The 27779-nt window shown below is 39.4% G+C and overlaps 3 protein-coding genes and 1 long non-coding RNA gene across 4 annotated transcripts; 3 read left to right on the forward strand and 1 right to left on the reverse strand.

Moving 5' to 3' along the window:
• Window positions 1-1769: 1769 nt before the first annotated feature.
• LOC6614454 lies at window positions 1770-22255 on the forward strand. The gene is given in 7 exon segments (XM_032727033.1): window positions 1770-2397; window positions 5276-5834; window positions 13400-13608; window positions 14781-14916; window positions 18949-19211; window positions 20249-20393; window positions 20936-22255. Coding segments are annotated over 6 exon segments (1206 nt in total). The 5' UTR covers window positions 1770-2397; window positions 5276-5758; the 3' UTR covers window positions 21313-22255.
• LOC116802671 lies at window positions 10420-10997 on the reverse strand. Its single transcript, XM_032727039.1, has 3 exons — window positions 10967-10997; window positions 10765-10917; window positions 10420-10704 (listed from the first exon to the last, which is right to left on the reverse strand). The coding sequence occupies exons 1-3, from the start codon at window positions 10995-10997 to the stop codon at window positions 10607-10609; spliced, it is 282 nt and encodes a 93-aa protein (XP_032582930.1). The 3' UTR covers window positions 10420-10606.
• LOC116802666 (calsequestrin-2) lies at window positions 13746-14406 on the forward strand. Its single transcript, XM_032727035.1, has one exon. The coding sequence runs from the start codon at window positions 13867-13869 to the stop codon at window positions 14308-14310; it is 444 nt and encodes a 147-aa protein (XP_032582926.1). The 5' UTR covers window positions 13746-13866; the 3' UTR covers window positions 14311-14406.
• A 774-nt stretch (window positions 22256-23029) lies between the features above and the next one.
• LOC116801514 lies at window positions 23030-23362 on the forward strand. The gene is made up of 2 exons (XR_004362065.1): window positions 23030-23112; window positions 23164-23362. It is a non-coding gene; the product is annotated as an uncharacterized LOC116801514 (long non-coding RNA).
• The last annotated feature ends 4417 nt before the right edge of the window (window positions 23363-27779 follow it).

Consider the following 27779-nt stretch of genomic DNA (forward strand, 5'->3'; position numbering starts at 1 on the left):
TACTTTCTTATAAAAACTCCAGAGAACAGAAACAACTTGAAACAAAGCAAGTTGCAGAAAAAGTTGACGCAATCAGTAACAGTATTTCTATCTCTCCTTATCTCTCAATGTCTCTATGCCACCATCGCTTTTTTCCATCCTTTCGAGGAAAAGGAAGCGAAATTAGTTGGCTGCAACCTGCAAAAGAAAAGTTTTACGCTTAAGTAAAAGTGCAAATGCTTGCCATTCTTTCTTCGCCCATAAGCTGTCCCTTTCGCATAGGGTCTCCCCATCTCTTTCCCCATTCATTGGCTATATCTGTATATCTCTCTCTCTTTGGCATTGCCTTTGGTGTTTCCGACGCCTTTCTTCGCGCAAATTGCGCACAAATTAGTTCAAGTTGAGGCGCATTTCAGCGTTATGACTGTCAATGAGCCGATGCCGGCAGGTGCACTGTGAGAAATTATAGTGAAAATTTTGGAAAATAATTTCAAAGTTCATTTTAGCAACTGACGGAACATTTTGAATATATTTGTATTATGTAACCAATTGTTGTTCCGTTTAGAAAATATTTGTTGTTTGTAATATATATTTTCTTCACAGTGTAGAAACTAGAAGAGGCGAGTGAAAGCCGAAGATAGAGGGAGGACTAGAAAGTGGAGAACTCCTAGCTGTTGGCTCAACTTCAAATTGCCAGCGGGGCATGTCAGCACAAAAAAAAAGTTGGAGCCCCTTGAGCTAGGGTTACGATGGTCTAGAAATGATGTGAGCGGTGGGTTAGGGGATAGACGCTTCGGGATAGGGGTTTTCGAGCACGAAATTGGGGGAGTGGCAGGCTCCTCGCCCGATTTGCTTGCTGGCATTGTGCCCCAGTCAGCAGTTTTTGTTTGGGCTAATGATGCGGAGGATGATGTCGATGTTATTGGTATTTTCTATTGATGCCTCACTGGGCAAGGATCTGTGTTGCTTATCCTACTTCTCCAACTTCCTCTTGTTCTGCTCCTTGTTCTTCCACTTGTTTCTATTGTTTTCGTTGTTTACCAATGTTGTGTGCGTATCAAAGAAAATGCTGTTGGTGCAGGCTCTGCGAGGACTTAACTAGGCATTTGACGAACAACATCTCCGGGTTTATTTGGACGGTTATTTGAGCGAAGAAAGTTCTACTAATTTGCAGTATTTGTGTTGGGATCTTAAGGAGTGACCAAGAATTAAATAAACGCGTCGAACGCCCAAGTAAATATAAGTACATTTGTGTTGTATACGTATTACAAATATGTCGCGAAATGCAATCTTCAGATTGTCATGTCATATATATTGAGTAATAAAATTGGTTAATACAGGATTGATAAATTGATTATATTAAGTTTACAAAAATTTAGAATCAGATAGCCTTAATTTTAGCTTAAATTTGAATTTTGTTGGGCTACTGTTAAAATTGTGCTGACATAATAATTTCCCACTATTTCTGCTAACCAAGCAATAGCATCCATAATGTTAACTGGGCTAACATAGCTGTTAAATTACATCTGTGGAATATGGAATTGAAACAAACCAATCTCTCCCGCTTTCTCTTACCTTCTTTCCGAAGAAAAAGAGAGAGCTCCTTCTCTCGCTCGTGACTTCGCAACCTCAGACAATGCGAACCAGTTTGTGCGTTCTGGTTGCTTTTTATCCTGATATCCGGTCGTCGTTTTCCAGTTCGGGAATTGGCTCGTCTGTGTGTTTTCGAGTGTGCGGGGGTGTGCGTGTTGGGCGCCAAGTAAAAACCAGGTAATAAGGAGAGCGAAGCTTTTAGTCTTGGTCGGTTATTGGTGCTGTGTGGTTGGCGAAGGCGACACAAGTCCGTGTGGCGGCAAAATTCTCGATTCTACGTTCTCGATTCTCCGTTCTCCACTCCAATTTGCTCCAGTCCCCGAGTCCTGAAAATCGCGATAAAACCGAGGACACTCGTGCGTACGTGCGATTGTGTGAGTGTCTCATTTGCGAGGGTGTGTGTGCTTGTGCTGCAGTGAAATGGCAAATTATGAATAAAATGTAAGCGAAAGTAAGGAAAAACAAACTAAAACCACTGCAGTTGGGCTAAAGAAAAAGAAAACTAATCTTCCCAGTTGAAATCCATGAATTTATTCTCATCAGCGAGTGAAACTTCCCCATCTTTTCCTACTTAGTTTGACAAATTAAAATGCATAAATTATGAATGAAAGTACCGTTACGTGCGTGACAACCAATCATTTGTTATTATTATGCACGTGGGCCAGCGAAAACAAAAAACGGTTTGAGAGCGAAAGGTAAACTTGGCTAAAACACTGCTGCCACCCCAAACACCCCAACAAAATCGACATCCCACTGGACTTCTTTAAAGTTCTCTGGAAAAATAGAGCCAAGCCAAAAACAAAAGAAAGGCATCGCCGACAATAAGTGAGTATTATGCGACATAGAATTTAGCTCATATTTCTTCAGGGATTTTCCAGGGCAGATAGAGAGCGAAACACACCAACATAGCAACACACAAATTGTAACTTAAAGTTTTATTAACTTGGCGCGGACCTTGGGGCCAGTTCAATTTGTGCACACGCCTCAGGTGTCAACATAAATTATTATAATTATGAAATTCTATAGCCGGATACGGGCCAACAGCAATATACTACAGGCAAGGGACAGCCAAGGACATAACAATATCGACTACCCAGAAGTTGTTGCTAAACTGTAAACTTGGCTTACTATACTATATAGGTTAACGGTTTACTGGAGTTTGTATTTTATATTTTTTTAAATCATAAAACCTTAATTAATTATGAATACATATGGCTTTGGTAGCTGATACTTATTATGAACACACTACTTAAAGAAACTAATTAATTAAATTGACTGGTCAGATACAAATTTCTTTTCGATTAAAGGTAGTCACGTTAAAACCGATTACCAAGAATATACCTCGCATTAGACTTCATAGACCCTATAATTTTGACCACTGACGTGTGGACACCTCCATTTTCCGCCATATATATATGAAATGCCCGGACAATGCCAATTAATTTGAGTCGCCGAGCTGGGGCATTCTCTGTCCGTTCTTTGAGTTATGGCCTTTCATTAGTCTCATTTAGTTGAGGGTGAGTCGGGGGGAGAAATCAAGGAAGCGGGGAGAAAAGTCCTACCAGCACATTCTTAAATTGCGAAACTCTGGCAGAGGTCAGTTCCATGGCTCGCTGACCTTTATGGCCTTATCAATTGACACTTAAAACTCAAATATCACTATAAATAAAAAGATTACCACCCTCTTTATTGAGGGGAACATATTTTTCAGTTTCATGTTATTTATCTCATCCGCTCTGGATTTAATGGTTCAGATCTTGGAAAATACTTTTCTTATTTATAATGATGACAAGAAAATGATACCATATTTTTGGATCGTGTTACACGCTTGATTTTTTTTTACATTGATTTCTAATGCTATATTGGTTTTATATTAAGATTTAACTTGTATTACATACTTTTGTTACTACGTATATAAATAAAAAATATATATTTATTTATTCCTGCTTATGTTTTAATGGCATAGCACACTCGTGCCTTAAATTTTAAAGCCAAACTCTGGTCCATAGCCCAAACGTCAAGGGCTGTTCAAGGCCCCAGAACTCGCACACACACCAAAGCAATACCCACAATGGGCAACAGACACACTAGCACGCAGAGGGCAATGCCAGTCATTCAGTCAGTCAGTCAGTGAGGCATTTCTCGTATGGGCATTCAATTCTTCATTCGGCATTCAGAGAGCTCTCGTAGGAGGCGCTTAAGCCCCTATTTCCTCCTTCTTCTTCATCGCCCCAAAATGTGTGTTCGTGTGTGTTGCAACAAGCTATTGGACATGGCCTTATAGGCAAATCTTTTTAAAGCGTTGGGCAAAAGAGCCCTTCCCAAATGGGCTACCAACCAAAATGAATTTAAGAAGGGAAAAACTAGTAGCTATGATTTTAAAGATGTGAGTGACCTGCGGTGTCTAAGTCCGCTTAGACCTTGCTCTCCGAATATTTGCATATTTAACAAGCCACCATGCTTGCCACATAATTAATTATGCAAAAGACTCGGCTCAGGAGCCAACATCAAGTATACGCAGCGTGTGTGCGCTCAGGGTCCGACTCGACTATTTTGCATAAGCCACTCATCGTTCGACATGTGACTCGGTGTATGCGTGTTTCTTAAAATAGATGACAACAAGGTGCTAAAATTATTCATGGCCTCTAATTACAAAACATGATTTCGAAAAACTTTCTGCCCAAAAGGCTTTCACAGATTTTTCCCCCAAGTGCTTTGGTTGCTTGCCGAGAGTTTTTGGTTTTAATTGATTTTATGCAAATTTAATTCTGCCTACCCGAGAACAATTACACATTTTCGGGCCATACAATGGTATTGTTAATTTATGCCTTTGCTCAATGATTTTTGAGTCTGAGCTGTGGGCTTTGCCTTTGGGCTTTTGCTTCGGAGGGCATTTAATTCAAATTAACAGTTATTGGCTATAAATTGTATGATTAATTCATTTGGTTTCTTGTTTCCGTGAAATGACAATTGCAATCGACTGTCTTTGTTGGCTTCAGGACATTGGCGACTGGAATGTTGAGCTAGGGAGAAGAGAGGCAGTTCCGAAATGAGAATTTCAACAAGTCCATGGAATATTCAGACAACTCGGAATTCAAAATAACTTACATCTGAAGACGGACAAGTTGAAATGACAGAAGTTTTATAGGATTCGAAGTTAACAATGGTCGATTATAATTGACTTGGATATATTTTCTAAATGTATTAAACGAGAAACTATTCTCGATACAGAGAAACAATCTCTATGTATAAATATGTATAAATACGAGTATAAATAGTATGTATAAATATATACGAGTTAAGTTAGTTTTTGCACAAATAATAATAATAATAATTTGTAAATGTAATCACTTCCGTTTCAATAAAGAATTGTGTTGACAAAGCATAAATATTTTATGCAGTTCAGAGGTCTACAAAGTCAAGTGCCAACACAGGTCCAAACAAGTGGGCATTAAAATAGCTTTGGGCTTCCAAAAATATGAACTTTAGGTAGCAAAAACTGGATACCGCTCGCATTAATTGGTAGCCAAAAATAGGACCAGAGAAAATGACAAATGACTTTTCCTGCTACCAATAAAGGCTATTATACGCAAATCAAACACTTAGGCCAATGATTAAATAATAATAATAGAAAAACTTAATTGGATGACAAAACCAAGCTTTAACCAAGATAAATATATTCAACATTTTATTATACTTTCAGATGGTCTTAGGAAAGTTTTGCTGATATTTCAATTAAATTCAGTGCGTTGGGAGACACAAAAAATAACGAAACCGGAAGCTAAACCGAAAAAGGAAGCGAGACTGGGCGCGAAATACAAATAGTCGCAGGATATAACATGTAAATGTGACTGGCCATAGATGTGTCTGTGTGGGCAAATGCTTAATAGGAAAAGCAAATAGCAACGAGCTCATGGAAAATAAATATAAATAAGCCAACGACAGCGACAAGCAAAACAACAAGAAAAGCAATTGGTTGACGCTTTCCCTCGTTGGCGGTCAAGGAAAATTTATTGCATTGCACAAATGAGACAATAAGAAAACGCCAACGAAGCAAAGGCAAACATAGAAAAGCGCGAGCATGGACAAGAGAAATAACCAAAAATTCCGCAACAAATTGAAAAATTAAAGTTTCAGCAAAAGAAAAACTAGCAGGAAAACGCAGAACATAAAAAGCAAGCTCAGCATGGATCCTGCAACAAACTGTCGATATTCATTAGCCTATGGCGCCCTCTTCATTTTGCTGCTCCAACTGTGTTTCGGTAAGTTTAAAGTTTATTCAAATCTAAGAAAATTTCACATCTGCTGCCTCTAAATGTAATTCATAAGCACTTGTTTCACTGTGAGATAACTTATTTGAAATTTATTTAATAATCGATACTCGTAAGCTTGTCAAGACTTTGTTAAGTTCAGAAAGTCAGGCGCAAAGTCAAGGCTGTCAGGTCGTGGGGATAAATCCTTCCTGGAAATCCCTTCAGCTCTCAAGACCTCGCAAAGGCATTAATAAACAGCAAGTTTGCTGCTGCCACCACCGCCTCTTATTTATTTTTAATTAAGTTCAATAAACTGCTGAGCAAAAACTAAACAAAATTAGCTGGCGAACAGGCGAAAGTTGCGGTTAGCCACAAGAAGGGAGAATTAGCAGAAGAGTTTTGATTTGCGGGAATAATGAAGATGTCGATTGGGGTTTACTTAAGGCCCTAAATATAATCTTCAAGTGATAAAGGGGTTAATAGGAACGAATATATTATACGCTGAATTGTATAAAATATATGCACTACTTTTATTAGTGACCACAATTTATAACGACTAATTCTTTTCGCTGAAACGAAAAATAGTTCTAGTTTTTGCTGAAAAAGAATATCAGTTTGAATGACTCCCAATTATTACAGCTAATGAAACTTGCGGATGACTGAACCATAAATTGAATTCACTTACTTGCACATCCTTTATAGGCGCCCACCGCAATTAATATATTTTATTAATATTAATTTTTTGTGTGTGTGTGTGAAAACCTTCAACTTAATTAGCTTGATTGCCGCGTGGCAGAGCAAAAAACAAAAAATATATATATGTATGTATAGAAAACACCAGTGAAACTTTTCTGCTGCCGCATTTAATTAAATAAATAAACATGCTCAAGTTTTTTTCGCCATTTCCGTTTCCGCTTCCCTTTGCGGCAGGGTTGTCAAAGCAAAAAGTTTCTGCGGCAGATCTGTGTTTACTATTTAACTTAGTTTTCCTACCACGCTCAATTGCGACAGCAGAGCGTAGTAATAATAATGACTGACAAATACAATTTCTGTCTAGACAAACGAGAGAAACTGAAATGATTATTATTTGCGGGCACTTAGCCGACTTGGGTTTGGGCGAGCGCTGCCTGAATTATAGATAGAAATCTTATTTTCCTATTATGGGGTCACGTACGCATGCCGCACAAGGGGAAAAAATTGGGGAAAACTGGAAGCGAGCAACAAATAATGAAATTAAGTTAACGTGGCGCACACTTCTGGCCAAATTGTAACTAACAAAGACCGAGCACCGATGTCCGTTGGAAGTACACATTTATTGGCAGCACATGAAACTAATGCTGAGCGACACGCACTCCACTCTCTCCACACTACCAATATATTCCGATATCCCCTTTGATTCAGCTAATGAAAGTTCCAGCAGACGCCAAACACTTGAGGTTCCTTCGAGTCGAGTTTATTAAAGATTTCGCTCGGCTTGCTGGGGCATCATAAATACCTATAAGGATTATTAAGTGCCTTTTCCAGCGATTAGGCTGAGTTAAAGTGTTCTTGAGGGCCCATTGAAGGGTCCGATGTGGGGAGGTGCGAACAGATTGTCGGCTTACGTGTCGGCTTATTGGCCATCAGTATGAATACTAAAATGGTTAACCTTACACCTATGAGTTTCCCTAATACATAGATCTATGAATAATTATATTACAAAAATAGGAGTGAGACAATTTAATATTTTATTTCGAGCGTATATAGCTATTATTTGTAAATTAAACAATTATAATGATTTTTTGGCAATCAGTACTATCATTTATGATTAAAGTTCCTGTGTTTATTTAGATGTATGCATATGAGGGATAATTGGCGACTTATGCACTGACATCTTAGACATTATTTCGCTTGTCAGGCGAAGTGAACTTTAATTATATTATTCCAGCTGTGACTGGGCGGAGTAATTTAATTGATTTTCTAATTAAAGAAAATAATGTGCATTATGCATGTTCCTTTGATGGACGACCTAACATGGCCTGATTAATTTTACGCAGTAGTTATTTCGGTTTGATTACTAACTCAATTTGAGGTAAATATATGGAATAATATAACCCCTGCATAATGAATGGATCTGTTGACACACGAATGTCGAATGATTATGTTTGTAATCCATACAGCAGTCGCCTTTTGCGCATTTCACCAAGCTGACAAATGACTGTTATAAGTTTTGTCACAAAATTCTTTCAAATGAAATCGATATCGCAAGTTTTGACTTTATGCGCACTGGGATTAACCATCTAACAAGAAACAGACTCAATGGAATTCGATCGATTGTTGCCAAGTTTTTAGCATCTCTCATCTTTCCCCTTACTTTATGCCATATATTTTTTGTTTTTCCCTCGTATTTTCTTTCTTTTTGCGAAATATGCAAATGAAAGTGCGCCTGCAATGCAGCTAAAAATGAACTGAACTGAGCTGAGCTGAGCTGAGCTGACAACTGGGAGCTGTTGGCTTTGGTGGCCAGAAGGGGTTAAGGGGGCGTTGGGCCGCCCAGGGGGAGTGGCAGACGTGCTCCCGTTTCCCCACTGCAATGACAACGACCAGGACAACGAGGATGCACTAGTCGTCAAAGGGAAGTGGAAGACGTTAAGCGCAACGAAGAATTTAATACTCTTGAGATATTTAAAAATAGAAAAGGATCGGTTAACAATTATCTGCTTTCGAGACCTTAAGTCCAAATATATAACAAATATAACATATAAGTGGTATAAAATGAGTGCAAATAAATCATAAGTAATAAATTAATGCACTCGATTTATGAAGTTAATAATAAATGTATCTGAATTAAACAAAAATGTTTAGTAAGTGCAACCTTCCTATGAAATGTAAATCCATGACTGTTATATTTTAATTAGGATATGAAGTTTAGCGAAATTATTTTCTTATTGAATAGCACTTTCTTAGAGGCTCAAATTACAATACCCTTTCTGAGGGTATCGCATCGGGGCTGAGACTGCAACTGAAATAAAGAGGGGACCGGACTCCATTGACAGAACGACAGACGGACGATGGGAGGAGCAGGCTTAAGAGGAGGGGGGAGACCAACTTCCGCCTCTGATTGCAGATTAAGCACGTTCTAGGCGTCTTCTCTTGGCTGGGAGGAGTGGTTACGGTTGATCTGCGGAGGATGCAGGCGGGGATTGATGCGTATTGACGCTGCTGGCGTCTGCGAAACATTGGAAAAACATCTTTATTTGCTCAAGGCTCCGTATCCGGATACGGACCCGCAACGCCGCCCACAACCTCTGAAAACCCATGAGTAAGCTCTCGAACCCAGCCGCATCATAATTTCCTTGCCTCCTCTCCGGCTGTCTGGAAAAATTTGCATTGTAAGTGAAGCCTTGGCCGGGCCGTAAATTCTTGGCTTGACAACCTTCCTCACAATGGCCTCCCTTTTGTGGGCCGATTTTTCAATGAGCTTTCAATGGACTCTAATAAAATTAATTGCATTTTGCATTTGCCTGTGCAGCTTTATTGATAGGAGGAGAGAAATATGGGAGTAGAGGCCAAGCTGAGCCGAGTTGAGCTCATGTGACAGTTAGATGTGAATTGAAAATTGCAATTGTTTTGCCCAGCATTTTCCGGACTTATTTTCCGGATGATCAAGGGGAAAAAAGTGCCGAGATTGATACACAATGTTTGCATTGTGTAACCAATCCGCTTGAGTGAGTTACTATCCTCGTCATTTGACTGCAAAATGGGTTCTATGCCAAATATTATTTCTGTTGTATATTCAAACAAAATTCCACATAGCGTTAAGTATTTGTGACAGAAATAGGAGCATATCAAAAAATTCTATTTCAAATTTTCTATCATACCTCTTCATATAATTGGTTATTTGTTTGTTCAATAGGAAACTGTCAATTAAAAAAATTTATTTGTGCACACAGATGAATATATATGGTATAGCTTTCTGCATATTCATCAACCGCCCCAGATCAATTTTCCAACTAGTTCGCTCTTTAAAATCGACCGCCCTCAAACTGTGAAAAGTTCATTAGTTACTTATGAAGAGCACCCCCCTGGCACAATATTTAGGCGACTAAGGACATTGCTCACCCCATCAGAAAGCCATAATGATATGCAAAGCTAAACTTTGCCAGTAAAGTTCTGCTCTTGACACCCATCCCCAGCAATTTTTGGCTTCCCCTAACATTGAATTAGATTTGGAGCACAACTAAACCCCAAAAAGAAACTAATTTTTGTGAATGGAGGCGGATAACTTTTGTCTGCGGTTGACATTTGTTGCCCTCGGGTGGCAAATGAAATCATTTAAAAATCAACAATAATTAAGTAGCAAACTTTTGTCTGTGACGGTTCGTTTTAAGGTGAGCTGAAGAAAGTGCTGAGTGATCCCTTTTCGACCATAACTATGACGTTTACACGACATCAAATGGAAAACTTTCCGGCTCTGTCAGGCGCACAATCCTTCCTTGGCTTTCTGGCATTGTCTTTGGTTAATTAAGCCCAGGTTAAATGACAAAACTTTCCAATTTCTGTCTTATTAATTAGCTGTTTAAAGACCGGCCTCTGCTGGCGGCAGCTACAATTGCGCACTTGAAAATTTTCAAAAGCAATACACAGTTTTGGGGATATAAATAAGCAAGCACAAGCACCTCTTAACGAGCTAGAAACTAGTGACGATCAAACCTGACAAACAACAAACGTGTTGGTATCAACTTAAGTTAAATTAAAAAATTATAATTTTCGGAAATTGTTTTTTGTATTTTCTACGGGTATTATATGAAATCCTCAAAAGTTTTTCCTCCTAAATATTTGTGGTAAGGGCACCGTTTTTTATCCTTTGGACACGGTCCGCTTGTAAATGTTTCCAAAGCTGAAAATAAATATAACTAATACATATTAAGTAATTTTTATATTTTTACATTTCACCCACGTGCTTGGTTTATATTATATATAAACTTTTTATGCAAGTCTAATAAACATTTGCTATGCAGTGTGAAACCGCAATCCTCAAGTACAACACAAATTGGATTGTAATCAAGAACGCAATTTGCTATATCACTTTGAGCAATTGTCCCACTGAAAACTGCAAAAGAAACAAATTATTGAAACCTAATAAAATTATGAAAGCCAACCAAATAGAAGAATTAAATAGCAAGCCTTCATCTCTAATCATTTTAAATATAACAAAACTGAGAAGTTGGTAACGGGGTAATCGGAAATCGTGTAATTTAATTAAGGCGTGGGATTAGAAGTGTTATGGTTGATTTTAAAAGTTAAGCTATAAATACATTTATTGAAATATTATGGGACCAGGCAAATAATTCTTTTTTAATTTCATAGAAACTCTGAAATGGGCTTAAAAATGTATAGCAAATTAAAATTCGTTAAAGTCACCGGCCGGCTGAAGCTCCTTAGAACTTTGTTGTGCCTCAAGGATGTTTTCATAGTGGTTCCTTAAAAATTCTCTTACTTGGCGAAGAACAAGAAGAACAGAGGCGTCTTCCACTGGCAGCGGTCCTTTGTGCGATGGAAACCTTTTGGCAACGCACTTTGTTTGTCTACCGCCAACGGAGCAGCAGTAAACAAACTACTGGAGAGTGCAAAATGCTAAATTATACTTAAGCCGCACATACACAGGCGAAATACACTCGTAGATTGCACAAAGTGTCCGCCAAAGCGGAGCCACGCACCGGCCGGAAAAAAAAAGAAACTCAAACGACGCCGCCGCCGCAAAGCGGAAATGCACTCAAAGGGGCAAAGCCCACGGAAGGGCGTGGCACCGGCACCACGCCCACTTCCCGGTAGACCAACATTTGCCCCATCATCATCTACATCGTCATCGGCTTCAATGGCGGCGGTTCTCTTTTTTCTGGCTTTGTGCATTGTGCTTTCTGTTTGCTTGTTTGTCGCTACGTTGGTTTAACGACCACAAAAAGCATGGAATCGGAAAACTGGCCAGGCTCAAAACATTTGGTTCCCTGTAAAGACTCGATTTTATATTTTATTGCCCACAAAAATGATGAATTAGTTCAAAAACGGATAGAATCGTTTTAATCTCTTCAAGTGCCAAACAAAAACAAAGAATTGTACTATTTTAAAAAACTATTAAAGGTACTTTTAATAACTTTTATCTTAAAATAAAAAAATCACAAACCCATATGCATTTTCTTTTTGTTCCACTTTGAAACATTAGTTGTTTAACATTTATAATTCACCAAAGCGCAAAAAAGAAATCCTGGAAAAATACCATATTACCTCATCCTTTCGGGAAATTAAATTGTACACTTATATTTAGGCACACGTTGTTTTTGTCCTCTGACCCGGCAACAGTTGTATTTTTAAACATTATTGCTTTGTTATTTGTGAGCCCATCCAAAAATAAACTCCAAAGCTGTTGACGGACTTAAGGTTAAGTGTGGGATTTTCTTTGAGTTCTATTTCTGATTTGACAGCGAGAATATATTTGTACCTCGGCTTTGATTGGACTCCAACGAGCGTTGAAAGTTGTATATTATTGTATAAATTGGTTCGGGAATTACATTTGTATGAGTGGTGAATTAGTAAAGGTCTTAGTTAATTTACTCGTTTGTCTTCTGTGACGCAAGACATGCAAATTGAGATTGAGTAGAGTAAAGCCTATGAAAATGGGGAATAAATTCGATTTGATGATTGGAGGGCTTTTCGGTAAATGACATGTTATGAAATGGCTCTCGTATGAATGCGCGTTTGGTTTAAATAACCTACATTTAAACACGCTTTCTCGTGGCATAGCAATGCCAGTTATATTTTAATAAATATTTACTAGTTTGTTGAGACTGCTACAAATTCACCTGAAGGCTGAACTTATTAAATAGAATAAATACAGATAAATAAACCATTTTTCAATCCTTTGCCTATGTTTCTAAACTTTTTAAATGAGCATTTTAACCCGTATAGATATGCAGTTCTGTGCAGAATCAGGCACATCCTTTATTTCCCCTGAGACGGCTTAAGCATCACAATCCACTTCTCTCCCGCGGATTGCCCCACTTTCCGACTGCTCATTTCAGGCCTGCAATATTAATTTCATATCTCGATTTGCGTGACCCAAATTGCCCTCCCAGCTGTGAGCGGGCGAACTACACACAGTTTTCCGTCATTGTCTTGGGCTGTTAAATAAGTTGGCAACTTTTCATTTCTCTGCAGCATTGTCTCGAGTACTGAGTCATATTTTGCAGAGGCCCAAGAGTTTTTCCACCGCCAGCACCCAGGCAGCATCTTTGCGTGGGAAAGAACTTTCCAAACCAGGACACGTTGCCCAAGTTAGTCGTGTTCACTTTCTCTCCCAGCCAACTAACCATTGTGTTGACAAAACAAAAGCGCATTGTTCTAGTCTGGTGACGGGGCGGGGAGGCCTTTCCTTCGATTTCCTTGACTTTTATGCACTTGCTGCAAGTTATTTATGTCCTGCCACTGGCATTGAAACCGCTAAGCCAGCCCACGACTAAGGACCTATTAAAGTGGCCCATACTACGTCTGAATTTCTAGCAAATAACTTTGTCTTTCCTCCGCTTTTTGTCTAGCAGAATCCGTGGAATGCCTGACAATGACCGAAATCAAAATCCCCAAGCATATTATGCGCCACGAGGATGCCGTGCTCGGCTGCAAGTTCGATCTGGACGGGGAGTCACTGTACTCGGTCAAGTGGTACAAGGATGGCTTCGAGTTCTACCGCTATGTGCCCAGAGATATGCCGCCGGGCCAGGTTTTCCCGCTGCCAGGAGTGGATGTTGAGGTAAGTGATTCCACATGATTTATAAATTATGACTAAAATAGTAAAATCAATATCATAAATAATAATTATTATATATTATATTAAAAAGTATATATAATCGATTAACCAGTTTGTTTATGCTAGGTAAGATAATAATTTCAGATTCAACCCTCCGTTTTTATAGAATCATGTCCCATAGAAATTATTGTTAGGTTTAAAACTTTGGAATTCATAATTTTCGAAAAGGAAATTATTTGATTAGATTTTGGCAGGTTGGAAATGAGCAACAAGAAATCAAAATTGGTGCAATCGCTGGAGGAGTCGACGCCGCCCATCGATGAGGAGGACATCATCCGCTTGATTGCTGACCAAATTCGCCAGCCTACGAGCGATCCAGTAGATATTAATTTAAGCAACAAGGAGAATCTAAGCATTCTGCATCTCGAAGATGCCTTTAAATTCCAAAATTCGATGCGCAGCTTTCACGTGTCGCCCACTGCTGAATCTTTAAACGAAGTGATGCCCGTGAAAGACGAGGATCTGGGCGAGATGCTGGATGCCCTGACCGATGTGATCCTTGGTGAGGAAGACGATGGCGATGATGATGATTATGAAGAAGAAGATGAGGGTGACGACGAAGAGAATGAATTCGATGATAAGGACGCGGATGATGTCGACGAAAATGCTCCAAAAACGAACTTAAATTCAGGCTGGATATTTTAAAAAACTGATTTTCAGTTGCATAACAATAATTAAATTTTAAGTTTAATATGAATAAGAGTATTACCGGTTATATCTGCAATAAACATTTTTGTATTACATATTCTAGAAATATTCTCAACGATTGCACTAGAATTTTACATTGTTTTTACAAATTTTATTTAATAAATTAAACCATCATAGATTGCAATATAACATTAGACTTATAACTCTCCTTGAAAGTGATTCTAGTGAAGCCGAGTATCTCAAAGTTGGTATATCAAAACCCGCAAATATCAAAGCCCTTCAAAAATATTTACTTAAAAAGCTATCTTTTAGTTGACGAAATCAAATATGGTTTTGCTTTAAACGCCACTATAATTTAATTGTTTTATTATTATGTAAGGTACTTAGGAATTGTTTCTGTTTGTTTACGCGCTTTCACTTTTGTCTCTGCGCTTAGTGACCCTATTTTCCTTGCGTTTTTCTTGCAGTTACAAAACTCGACGGACGTGGTCGTTGTCCTGCGCTCAGTTAGCCTTCAGTCAACTGGCCGATATCGCTGCGAGGTGTCCGGCGAGGCGCCTTCGTTTCAGACGGTTTCCGGTCACGAGGACATGATTGTTGTGGGTAAGTGAAAGTGGCCAAAAAAAACGTACACAGAGAAAGAGAGGACGGAATAGGGCGAAAACGGAATGGATACATTTAAGGGAGAGAGAGAGAGGGACAGCTAGAACTTGGCGGAAGAAACGCGCTAAGATTAATTGCAGCTTGGGAACTAAGCGACGAAAAGTAATCTGTTATTGTGCAACAATAGCTGTCTCTTTCTCTCACACACCTCGCCTGTCTCTCTCACTTTCCAAAACCTGGTCCCTCTCTGACCCTCTACGAAAATGTATAAAATATTTCACATTTATTTAGTTTATGCCCGGCATTGTTTCTCGCTGCGATTTACAAATTCTCGAGGAGAAAACCTGTGCCAAAAAAGCCAGCGGGCTCAGGGAAGCGGAGATAGGGATGGCGGGGTAAGAGGCGAGGAAGGATTTCGGCCATCCTTTTTCCTGGTCGACACAGAGCTTTAATGTGTGTGTGTGTATGTGTGTTCTTTGTATTGTATGTATTCCACTGGCAAATTGCCCATGTACGTGATGCAATTCTGTTGCTCTGTTTCCACAGCGCCAGACTCGGTCTGCATCTCTCTCTCTCTCGCTCGCCATCTTCCCTCTCTTTCGCCCAGTCTGCAACTTAATTTGAAATTTTTGCGCAATCCAACCAAACATGGCGTAAAAATATGGCCGAACGCAATATGAAAAACTGCTGCGGATGAAAACTTAGAATAAATGCGGAAAACGAGCTGGATTCTTTACCGAGGTCTTTAAGATAAGCTTTAATTGGAAAGGGGCAGAAAAAAACGAAGTAGAAAGTGTTTAAACTGATAAAGTAAATAATCTTTAAATAACGAACATTATTATTATCAAATCATAAATAAACATAGCGGGCTAATCCAACCAAAATCATCCTTCTATCCTGAAAGAGGATTATATGCGTATCGACACATTTGACCCAAATATCCTAATGGTAAACCCCCTTTTCGATTACTATGTTTAACAACAGCCTTGAAGCTTGAAAACGGTAAATTTCACCTACATCTCCGTCCACTGAAATGTTGAGATTGTTCCGGCGAGAGGCTATCAAAATTGGTATATCGCATAATTAGGCTAACTAAATATTTCCTCGATGGAGGAATAAAGAGAAGGGAGCGAAAGTCCACCAATCAGAGCTTCCGTTTTCAGCTGGAAATTACTCAATTACGATTAGACTTTAATGGAGAAAAATCGGAAGAGAAAAAATTCCCCATGGGTTGCCCAGGAAAGCGGCGTTCGCTTCAGATGTAAGCGGATTAAATCAGAGCCATAATGACTATGACGATTTGCGGATCAATAAACCTAATGAATTTCTGGGCCAGGAATAATAAAATTAGTGCCATCAAAAGACATTCGAAAAAGTGAGACAAATATGGTAGAGTAAAAGTGAAAAAAAACCCGTTAAATAGAGAGTTTAGTACAATTAAATAGCGTGCTGGAAATCTCATTTAAATTGTCGAATTACTTAAAATTATAGATTGGTTCCATTATCTGCATTGTGGCCAAAATAATAGCATGCAATTAGGGGGAAAAGCCTTTCTGTCGTGGCCAAATGCATTTGACCCACTTCCTTGGATTAGACAGCATCAACTGGGGAGTCAACATATGCGATAATTGCAGTGTACGCGCGGAAATTGAAAATGTGTGTGTGTGAATGAAAAAGGGGCTTCTCCAGTTGGAAACGCGCGGGAAATGGTGGGAAAATGCTGTCGTCCCCGTTCAGCTGCATATGATATTGGGAAAATTGCTTAAACGTAATCTCTGTCAGAAATTCAGTTTCACATGTAGAAAATACTGAACCCAGTAGGTAAAAAATGTAGTTACACTAAACCATTATTGTTTAACAATTAAACAATTTCCAGTTCTTTTATATTTTGATTATCTTAAAGTTATATATTTTTTTTTAGAAGAAATATTTTATAATCATTGATTTCACTTTTCATATCAAATATCTTTATTGATTAAACCAGCCCTTTTCTACAAAGACACATGGGTAAGCTTAATTTTCCATCAGTAGAAAAATGGTGCGAGTTCTCGTTCCTCTTCAATCAATTGCTTTCCTTTGACCCTTTTTTTGTGGATGTGTGGGCCAAAAAGCTATTATGGTGAAAAATGGTTAGTTTATTTAGGCATCCGATTTACTTAGATATTTGTTTCAGTTGCTCAATTGAATCCATTGTTCGTCCAAGTTCGGGACAAAGAAAAACCCGTGGGCACGGCCCAAGCAAAACAAACTGGATCCATGTTGATCCCTTGTCTGAAGGACCTCGGAGGCAAACAAAGCCGGACAATGGCGGCTGAAGAATAAAAATGCCCAGCAATTATTACCAATTGATACTGGAGCGGAGCACAACAGGGGCTAAAAGCCCCGGTCCCCCAGACCCAACGACATGGCAAAATATGTTGAACAGTTAAGCAAATATTAAAGGGCGAAATCGCAAAAGGAGTGCCACAAAATATCAACCTCTTAATCTATGTCAGGGGAGCGTAAAAATATTCGCTGAAAATAATAATTTATGCAGTTTAGTTCGATTAAGCCGAACAATGGAAAAAAGCAAAAAATAAGCAGAAAACACAAAGGAATTTTCCAGGAAGGGAAAAGCAATTTATTTTGACTTTATTCGGTAATAAATCTACTACATTCTATATTAGGTTAAACATTAAATTTCCATTAAAAAATTATATGTTCTCGACAGAATGTTCTAGAAATAATAATGTGTAAAAATTTAATATTTTTTTAGCAAAAGGATAAATAAATCTTCTTTAATATATTTAGGTCTGTTTATTATTATTTAAAAACACAAATGAAAATCATGAAAAAGAGATATATCATCAAAATTGCTTTACAGTGTAACCTTTAAAAATATTCTCAATCTGCCTTGGTTCGTATTTGGCAAAGTTGAGGAGCAATTATTGCAATTATTAAGAAAGAGATGAAAGTGGGAAAAGAAATATTCTTTTGTGCGATAAACGTTGAAGTTTCCTTTCATTTTCCCTAACTTTTCATCAATGCGGAACTATCGATTATGTTTAATTGAAGTTTCGCTTTAGTTTTGTTCGATTTTCGCAGCTTTTGTCCCAATTGGCAAGCAGCCAGTTGGGCCAGCAGACATGGCGATGGTCCCTCCATTCCGTTCTCTTGAACCTCCACCGCCATCTGTCCAGCAGCTGGACTTCATGGCCAGGACCAGCAGTGTGACCTACAAAAGGCACACAACAGCAGAGCGAAACAAATCAATTGCAACTATAACGTGCAAAGATTGCACACCGAGGAGATGCATTTCGCCATTCGTATATATATTATTTTCCCTTTTAGTTGAGCTTAAACTGCATTTGCATGTCCTCATTGTTGCGAATGGGAATTGATTTAATTGCACAACTGATAGCTCACGCTTAACAGCCGGGTATAGAATTTGGCCGAAAACTAAAACCCAATTAAGCATCAATCTTGTTTGGCAACAACAACTTAATTTCAGATATGCCTTTTTGTTTGCTTTTCTTTTCGGTTTTAGCGAAGAACAATTGGCTTATATTTCAGCGAAATGAGCAATTTGGCAGTGTTATTGTTTTTGTGATATTCTTGTTTGCAATTTTCAGACGCTGGCATCTGAAGCAAATAAAATTTAAATGGCAAAATAGAACCCCGAGCTAGCGAAATAATATTATAATAAATACAAACGGTTGCACACCAATACACGAAGCTATTTTTAAATAAGGCCATTGGTCATCGAGCATATATATAATATATTTTCAGTTGGAATAGCTATTTTGGCCAACAGCTTCTTGATTGTTTAAGACTTGGGTTAAAGATAAATCGATATTTAGAATATATCTGATTGGGAAATAAAAGGTACTCAAATAGTTATAATAAAACTTAAGCTATTAAATATATTAGATATCAAAGAAAATGCATCGGGCATCTGAAAGCTTATCAAAATTGCCTTCTGGCGTTCCAATGAACTCCATGGACCAAGAGTTATCCCCTAATCCTAAGCCTCTGTATATTCCGCTTTTTCAGTGACCCCGAAGCATGGGCCACAAATCACTGGCGGACAGCCGCGGTACCAAATTGGCGACATGGTCCGCGTCAATTGCACCTCGGCGGCATCCAGGCCGGTCTGCCATCTCAGCTGGCTGATTAACGGGATGCACGCGAACCGTTCGCTGCTGCGACCTTATGAACCCCTGATTGTCGGCCGCGAGGGGTTGGAGGTCGCTCGATTGGGTCTGGAGTTCCGGGTGAGAGGATGACATTTCAAGCATGGCGACATGAAACTAAAGGTAAGTTAGTGGGGTGAAGTTTTCTCAATGAAGGTGGGATATCTCTCATTTTTAAACATGATGTATTAGATGCAATGGTGTTTTTAGGAAAATGTACAATGTATTGGCTTGTAGGTGTTATCATTTTAAGGCAGAAGTTTGAAGAATTAAAAGGGGAATCAAACAGTCAAAAAAAGAAAAAATTCAAACTTAAAATGATACCACTTTGATTAAAAGTTAAATGTACCCCATTCACGAGCCGCAATAAAAGTTCCTGCCAAGGATATGCAATAAGCAGCTTATGGGCAGCAGGACAGTCCATGAAAATTGATACATTCATCAGTTATCCATCTCATACATATTTGCCAGCGTACTGTTGCTCTGATTCAATTTGCGACAACATAACATGGCTGCTCATGTTGATTATTATCCATTCGGACCCAGTTGGCCAGCCACTCACCCACCGGCCATCACATCCCGCTGATCCGCTCCACCGAGCCAGCGAACCACCCAAACCACTGCGAGTGCAAATGTGTGTTGAACAAGCCACAAAATTTCATGCGAACGCGGGCGGCAGACGAAGTGCTCTTATGACATGTCCAGTATGCACAGTGGTTCTAAATAAAGTCACCAACTAATAGTCACAACTCTTATTACATTTAATATTTAATTGATCTGAATCAAATATTTCACTTTCCGTAAACCTAAAAAAAGTATTTGCAAATATTATTTGAAGACATGAGCACCCACTGTGCAGCGACCTTTTGGTCACCGTGTGGGTCACAGTCCGTTTGCATATGTGGTGACGCAGGGTGTGCTGGTGTGCATACATGTGTGGGTGCTGTGGAGATGTATGCGGGTCATTTTCGGGTTATTTGGGCGAAAACGGGGGGAGTTAATGAAAGCATAAAACTTTTACTACGCCGTCAAAAGGATGGCCAATCCGCCATGGTCCCCAATTCCCACAGCCCCCCACACATTTATCAATGTACACAGATTTGATGAAAGTTTTCCCTGCTCGTTCGTTCTTGCATTTCCCGGCCATAATCCGACTGCAGTGTGTCGCCAAAATCTCCTCCGTGTACTGGCAGAGCAACGAGGAAAGCGTGGAGAGCGACAAGCACCAGAGGATTCCGGTGCTGGAGTCGCGGGAGACGGTCATGTCCAAGTCCCGTCAGTCCATGGACAAGGCTCAGCTCGAAGGTGAGTGATCATCAATCATCCGGCGGTTAGTTGGTCAACAAGGGCTGTGCACTCCAAGAAATAGCTGTTGCAGTTGACGTAAAGTAAAGTAAATTCAATTTAATAAAAGAAACAATGCACCATATTATGTCTTTGGCATTAAATACAACCACTTTTATAAAATTCTATAAAACAAACTTAGAGAAGTTTTCATAAACAATATTTCCTTAACTTTTCTTATATTTAATAACCTTAGGCAATTGAATTAAGATGTAATTTTAGTTGTTCTGTCAAGAATGCAAATACTCTTGTTTCAACAATTTTACCAACAAAAGGTAACTTTTCGAATAATGTGTTGTTTGTTAGTATGATAATCAGATAAGGAATTCAGCTTTTGGTAGATCAGAAGATTAAAGTTAACTCAATCAGAATTGGGATACCATTTCCAATTTTGTTCGAGTACATCAGCAACAGTTGTGGCCACTGTTGTGGCCAACCTTCCGCACCAGTCTCCATTTCGTATCCCTTCTGACCTCTCCACCCGCTTTGAATTCACAAACTAGACAAACAACTGAAGAAGAGCCGACGCCCTGCAGCAGCAACTTCAGCGGCCGCAGCAGCAGCAGCCTCGTCCAGCGCAAGCAGAGCAACGGTGGCGCCATTTGGGCCAATGTGGGGCTCATCGGTGCCCTGGTCACGCATATTAGCTTCCAAATCAATTGCACGCATTTCCCTCTACGCGCTGCCAGTCTTAATAGCATTTCTGTGTAGCTTCCGACCGGCAGTTGGGCAGGGATGTAGTTGTCAGAGGAGCAATGGCAGCCGTGGCAGCAGCACAAGCAGCAACATCAACAGCAGCAACATGGGATACAGCAGCAACATCAACAGGAGCCGCCTGTGTAGCCAATTAAGCTGCGAGAAGGCTGTTCAGCGTAGATAACAATTAACCTGGAAGCAAATGAACAGTAGAGCCAGCTACTCGGCCTAGAACCCCATTAAGTTCTGTGTATATATATTTCAATTTTTGTCACATCAAGTATACGCCGCGTGTGCGGCTCGCTTAACTAGTGTATGTACATATCCGTAATTTAACTGTATTTATATATTACACATTTATTAGTGAAGCATTGAAATGTCGTTGTTCCTCTTTGGCCTTTTTTGCATGTCGTCTAAGGGAAAATGCTCAAAGTTGTTGGCTAAGAAATTGCTTTAAAAGTAAGAGACGGTCAAATATTTTCAATGGTACGCATAACTGTATAAATGAACTCAAGTAAGTAGCCAAAGCCATAGAATTTAAGAAGCTAACGTAAGACTCATAAGCTATTAAAATCTTAGGATAACAGCTGTACACATTGAATCCATTGAAAGAAAATAACAAAAGTTCGATTAAGGCTCTGGATTTTAATTAAAGCTTAGAAAGTAAACTTTCTAAAAAGCCAACAAAATCCTAGAATAAATTTTATTTGGTACAAGTAAAATGATTTTTAAATTGTCATATAATAATACGTATGTATTTTTCACAATAAAGTCATTACATTATATTTTATAATTTCTTTTGGAGGTGGTAAAAATAATTTAGTTACATAGGACCCCTTTTCATAATCGAAAGTAGTAACTCCTTGATTATTTAAATGATTCAGACTCCAAAAACATTGAAATGATTTTGCTCCACTTAAATGTATGGCGCACAACTTATGGCATATCTCTGCTGAGAAAATCTTTCTCTCTCTTGAACGACGAACAGATTGTTAAATGTTACCTAGACTAAGACCATTACTAGCGAAATCATATCCAACCATAGAAAACTTAAGCCAAAAACCCTGTGTAGCGTAAAATATATGCGGATAATGAATGTTATTAAGTCTTTAAAGAAATAAAGAATGAAAAAAAAAAATTAGATTGCCTGATTGTTGTTGGCACTGCCCCAAGGAAGTGACTGCCAACATATTTTAGAGGCCTCTGCTCTGTCTTCTAGGATACCCTGGATATTCTGGTCATTGGGTTGTATGTAGTACAAACTTCCGTAAGTATAACTGGTGAGATTGGTGGTACTTACAGTTTTTCGGATAAATATTTTAATTTAATTGATATTTTTAAGTTTTCCTAACAGGAATCCAAACGATTAAACACTTTTCAATAGTTTATTTGCTTAGCAGGGTACAAGGTATTTGCAATCATCCTTTGTTATTTCGGCTTGAACTTTCTCCGCTCCGTGTCCTCGTGTCCTCTTGGCCATTGTGAGCGCTCTTGACCTGAAACAGAAAACACAGAACGGGGAACAGATTCGTGCCGGCAATTGTCCTTGCCAGGCATTCTTTTCGCTGCTATATTTTTTTATTGTTGCTGGCAGTGTCATAATATCTCGCCTTGGCGCTGCGATGGCATTCATGTCGTTGCTTCATTTTATTGTTATTATATTTACTTGTCGGATTTGCTGCGTGTACGCTGAGTGCACCCTGCCACCCACTCCAATGGGTTTCCCTCATATTTTTCGAACTTGGTGGTGGGGCACTGGGTGCGATGGAAACCTCCTTGACTTGGCGATGCGTGTGCCTTGCACTTAAACATTTGATTACGTGTCATATATCAACACATTGTACGATTGAATTCGCTACGCATGCGGCGGTTCCTCCGATTCCAGTCGTGATTGGGTGCTATAAAGGACCGGGTTCAGGGCTACGAACCTCAGTCGATGCCTGTGTAAATGCAGTTAAGAACATTCGTATCGCCAACCATAAATGTGAGCAGCTCATATTGTGTTCTTGCTTATCCAGACGGCTTTTTTTAACAGCGGTCTAATGACTTGGGGAAACTGCAGGCCAGCACATGGAGTGACGGATGTGAGTTTCGATAAGTTTCATGGATACCAAGGAAAAGTGGGACTTCGGGCCAATTGTATTGCCAGAATTAGACTAATATTGTTGTGTTTATTCTGTTGAACTCAGGCTAGCTAAAATGCTTTGTGACATCAATAAATAGAGAAACTACAATTCTGTCGTATCAAGTATACGCCTCATATTCCGAAACAGAAGAGTGATTTTAAGCATAAACGTACGTTAATTCTAATGGGAGGATGTAAACGATTTACAAGTCGAAAGTTTATTTTGTATTAATAATCGATGCATATTTTCAGAATTTTTTTAAATTTTTAGTTATTGTTCAAAATTTACATTACAATTAATTTTTTTTTCGGGACTGATACTTTCCTGCAGTATTTCTGCTACCCTTGACCTTCTTATATTAATTAAACCTCCCGATTTCGAAAAAACATTCACGACTGATCCGATTTGCTATCGTTGAAGAGTTTTGTGCAGTTTTGTGGCACCCTTTTCAATGGTCAACTTTGTGGCGCCCTATAAAATTTGTTGGACACTAACAAGAGCTGAAAAGGGTTTCGTTGAGCTAACAAATTTACTTGAATCTCCAGTACTTTTTCGCTACCCATTTTTTGTTGCTCTTTGCTCGGGCTTATTTGCTTAATTTCACAGCACAAAAGGCACCGAAAAGGGACTGGGGGGAACCGAAAGAGATGGCGAGATATGTGTGTATAGTCCACATATAGTGACATTCATTCCGAGGCTTTTCAGGGCCTGGGCTGTTGCTTTTTATATTTATCACAGCCACTTGCATTGCATTTTGTTTATATGCTTTTAATGCAATTAGCACGCTTTTCACTTTGATTTACGCCCGGACGGAGACTCAGAATCCGGATCGGAGGGCGTGAGTGAGACGTGGCGAGGAACGCTTTTCAAAAGGGACGGGTACAGAGTGCCGGAGTGAGCGACAGAAATCAGACAGAGACACACACGATGAGTGCAGTGGGTTTTCCCGCCCCTCTCGTTTTCCACTTGTGTCACCCTATTTATGAGTGGGCCGCTTTCATCTTTTGTGCTGCCCATTTCAGAATTTGTTTTGCAGTCGCTAACTCCTTTTAGCCACGCTGCATTCCTCATTATCCTGTTACTCCTTTTTGTTGTCGCCCTTTTTGCCGGCCGAGTCCTTCAACTTCTGACGATCGGTTATGGTCCTAGGTAAAAATGTTTGGGTGTTTAAGCTTTGCATAAAACATGTGGTTTTAGTTTTTTAAATTGATTTCTTTTTTAATTCAAATGTTTTGAATTTGTGAGTATTCTAATTCTATTATTTGTAGAATAATAGAGAGTATTGTAGAATATTTTGGAATAATATTTATATTTTATTTCTTGATGTAATAACTTCTTTTGGCGACTTCCAGTTTCCCATTGCTGGCAGTAATACTGCTGTTTATAGCTTCGCTTTTTCCTCGACTGCTGCTGGAACTGGTTATGCATTTTCATTAGCGTCTCGTCTCTGTCAACGTCATTGCCATCAGACAGCCGAGTGCTTTGACCCGTCCCCTCTACCGCTTCGCCACCCACTCTGCCACGCCCCCCACAGCGTTCAGCCCTAATGCATATTGTTTGTGTCCTCGAGCGTACTTTGCCGCCTCGATTGTTCCTGTAACGCCCGCCCCGCGCCTCTGCAGCTTTGTTTTTGCCCTTCTTGGCGCTGATGGTCGCAATTTTAATTACGATTTGCTCACTTACATTTCATTCAGCTGCTAATACATGGCCCGCAGCTTCTCCGATTGATTGACTGAGTGAAGGAGCGACTGAATCGCTGACTGACTGCCTGCTGATTACACTTCAATCAGGCGAAGCGCGTAAATATCAATCAGGGCCTGAAGGGAGGTGAACGGTTAGGATGGCATCGGGTTAAGTGAAGCACTGCCGGCAGCAAAACTCATTTAAAACTAATCAACAAGTAGCGAGAAAATTAAGAAAGAAACATGTTGAAGTGAATCGAAATTACCCGACGAGATAAATGAGTGCTGGAAGAGAAAACTTTGTTTTTTTTAAGAAAAGTATTAACAAATATGTCGAAGATGTAATCACCATAGTTAATCTTAAATATATATATAGAGAAATACCTACGAAAACATAAGCATGGATATGTAAAAACTAATGAAGTATTCGAAATAAAAATCGAAGAACCTAAAAACTTTGTAATTCTACCTACACATTAGATATTGATTAAGCAGCTAGTGCATTCATAGAATCGGTCAATTCAAATTTTATTGAGTCGCAAACAGACACTCACTCAAAATCCTACTAGGCTAACCGTACCTGTAACTTAAAATCTAATCCAACCTCTCAACTGCCCTTAATTCCTTACTTAATTCCACACAATTTCTGGACCAAGTCGTGCGCTTAACAACTTGTCCAGGAGCCCACAAGATCCCCGAACTACCAGCTCCTGGCCAGTCCTTTATCGCACCCAGTTCCGATGCCTCAGTCCATATTCCTCTCGTCCATTTATAGATAATTCCAATTGAATGCAATCGCAGGCGAAGGCAGGACATGCAACAATTACATGGAATGCCTTCAAGTCAGGCCTGCTTGTAGTTTCAGTTTGCCACTTTCAGTCCGGCTATTTGTTAATTTTTTAATAGCTCTGTCCTGCTGCTCCTTTTTGCTTGGACTGGGCTGGATTGCCTCGTACATTGTGCAGAGCAATTTCCATTAATTTTGTGTGCAGCTCCAGTGAAACGTAAATGAACAAAGGATCTTGCCTTCAGGTGAAACCTTCCTTACCCATCAGGATGCCAGCGAGCCACTGGCAGAGAAATGTTTGCCATTGATAAAATTTACTAAGCTCTCTCCCAAGTAGCAGGATATCCCTGCATCGCCAGGATGCTAAGACAAAGGGGGAAATGAAATCGGGGCAGGGGCACTCACCATCAGCGGCATCGGGTGTTGATTGTGCTAAATAACTGCACAACAATGGCCTAAGTACGTTGATAGAAAAGTAATGAAAAGCCAGCGGCTAACGAAGGGGGAAGTACACAGAGAAAAATACCAGAGGGATGAGAACCCTGGTCGCCGGTTGATTGGTTGCCCAACAAAGGCTAATTCGCTGGCTGGCCCCGGCACTAGCAATAATTGGTAAAAGTCAGGGCTTCAGCTGGGCAACAGCGCCAGAGCCAACGACTGCAAAACAAGCAGCGAAATCAAAACGGATATATGTTTTCCTCAAAAGGACTTTGTAATACTCTCATTTTTTTGGGAAACAGAACTTGTATAAAAATAATTCTGCTTATAATTAATAAATTAAATACTTCGTATATACAAAACAGCTTTACAGATATTTTTTTATTTGGTTAGTTTCCAAGTCAAGCGAATATTTCGATCCATTTTATTCCAACCTCCCAAAACCAACCATTCAGTAGCTTGAAAAGAACTTAATTTCAATAAGAGCATTAGAGGAACGATAGAAGATATTGCCGCAGAAAAGACGAAAATTGTGTAAAGTGGTTTTATAGGGCAACAAAATAGAAAAACAGGATTTACCACACACACAACACTCGGCAATGGCAGATGGAAACGGGAAAGCTGGACTGGGACTGGGACCGGGATTGGGATTCGACCGCCTTAAGGTTAAAGTAAAGATTGCAGCAGCGGCTCAAATGGATTTACGTGTTGCGAATTTTAATTAAACGATAAAAAAGCGAGGAAAAAACAACGGACAGCAGACGTAGACACATCTCTCAGGCCAGGGAAATAGATGACCAGGCCAGCAAGGGAACCACGATTCCATGGTACAGACCAGGCCAATGGAGAGCGCACTGCGTGTGCTTAGTAAAAATTTATGGGCCTAGTCTGGCAGATGGAAAAGTTGAGGGGAAGCCCAGTAGCGGCATCTTTTGGCCATTGTGAGAGGTCCTATTTTTCACACCCTTCCTGGGGGTAGACTCCAAGTAAGTATGATGAAGCATTCAGGGAAAAATATATTTTGCAAGGATTAAAATGAAACTTGTACTATATATTTTTAAATTTATATAATTCCAAGAAATAATTATATGAAATTAGCAAGCGGAAAAATTTAAAGGCAATCAATTCTAATCCATAAGTTGTGTTATTGGATTGAATTATGTTTAAGCTTATTTTATAAACAAATTGTTAAAATTAAAATTGTTCTATTTATATCTAAACTTAAACTTGGTACATCTTCTGGTTAAATTTCCTATATTTGTCTACACTTTTGTTTGCTATTCATTGCGATTCGCTGGTGTTAAATTTAATTTACGAACTTTTATTTTCAATACGACCGTCCACTTCTCTTCGCTTTCCCTCCCTTCCATTCTTTTTTTCACCGGACGCCCCCATTAAATGTGATTAACATTAAATCATATGGACGAGGGGCACGGTCATATCTCTGACAAACACCTGTACCTGACCACACGCCAGCGGGAAAACTCCACGCGAACATCGCCAATCTCTTTGGAACCGCAACCATCTCGGAAAGCATTTTCCCATGCCATTGCCGGACAATTACACTGGGCTCCCTAGCCATTCATTTTCACGCACGTACGATTTTTTCGCACACAAT

The sequence above is a fragment of the Drosophila sechellia genome, chromosome 2L, assembly GCF_004382195.2.
Source record: "Drosophila sechellia strain sech25 chromosome 2L, ASM438219v1, whole genome shotgun sequence".
Classification (NCBI taxonomy): Eukaryota; Metazoa; Arthropoda; class Insecta; order Diptera; family Drosophilidae; genus Drosophila; species Drosophila sechellia.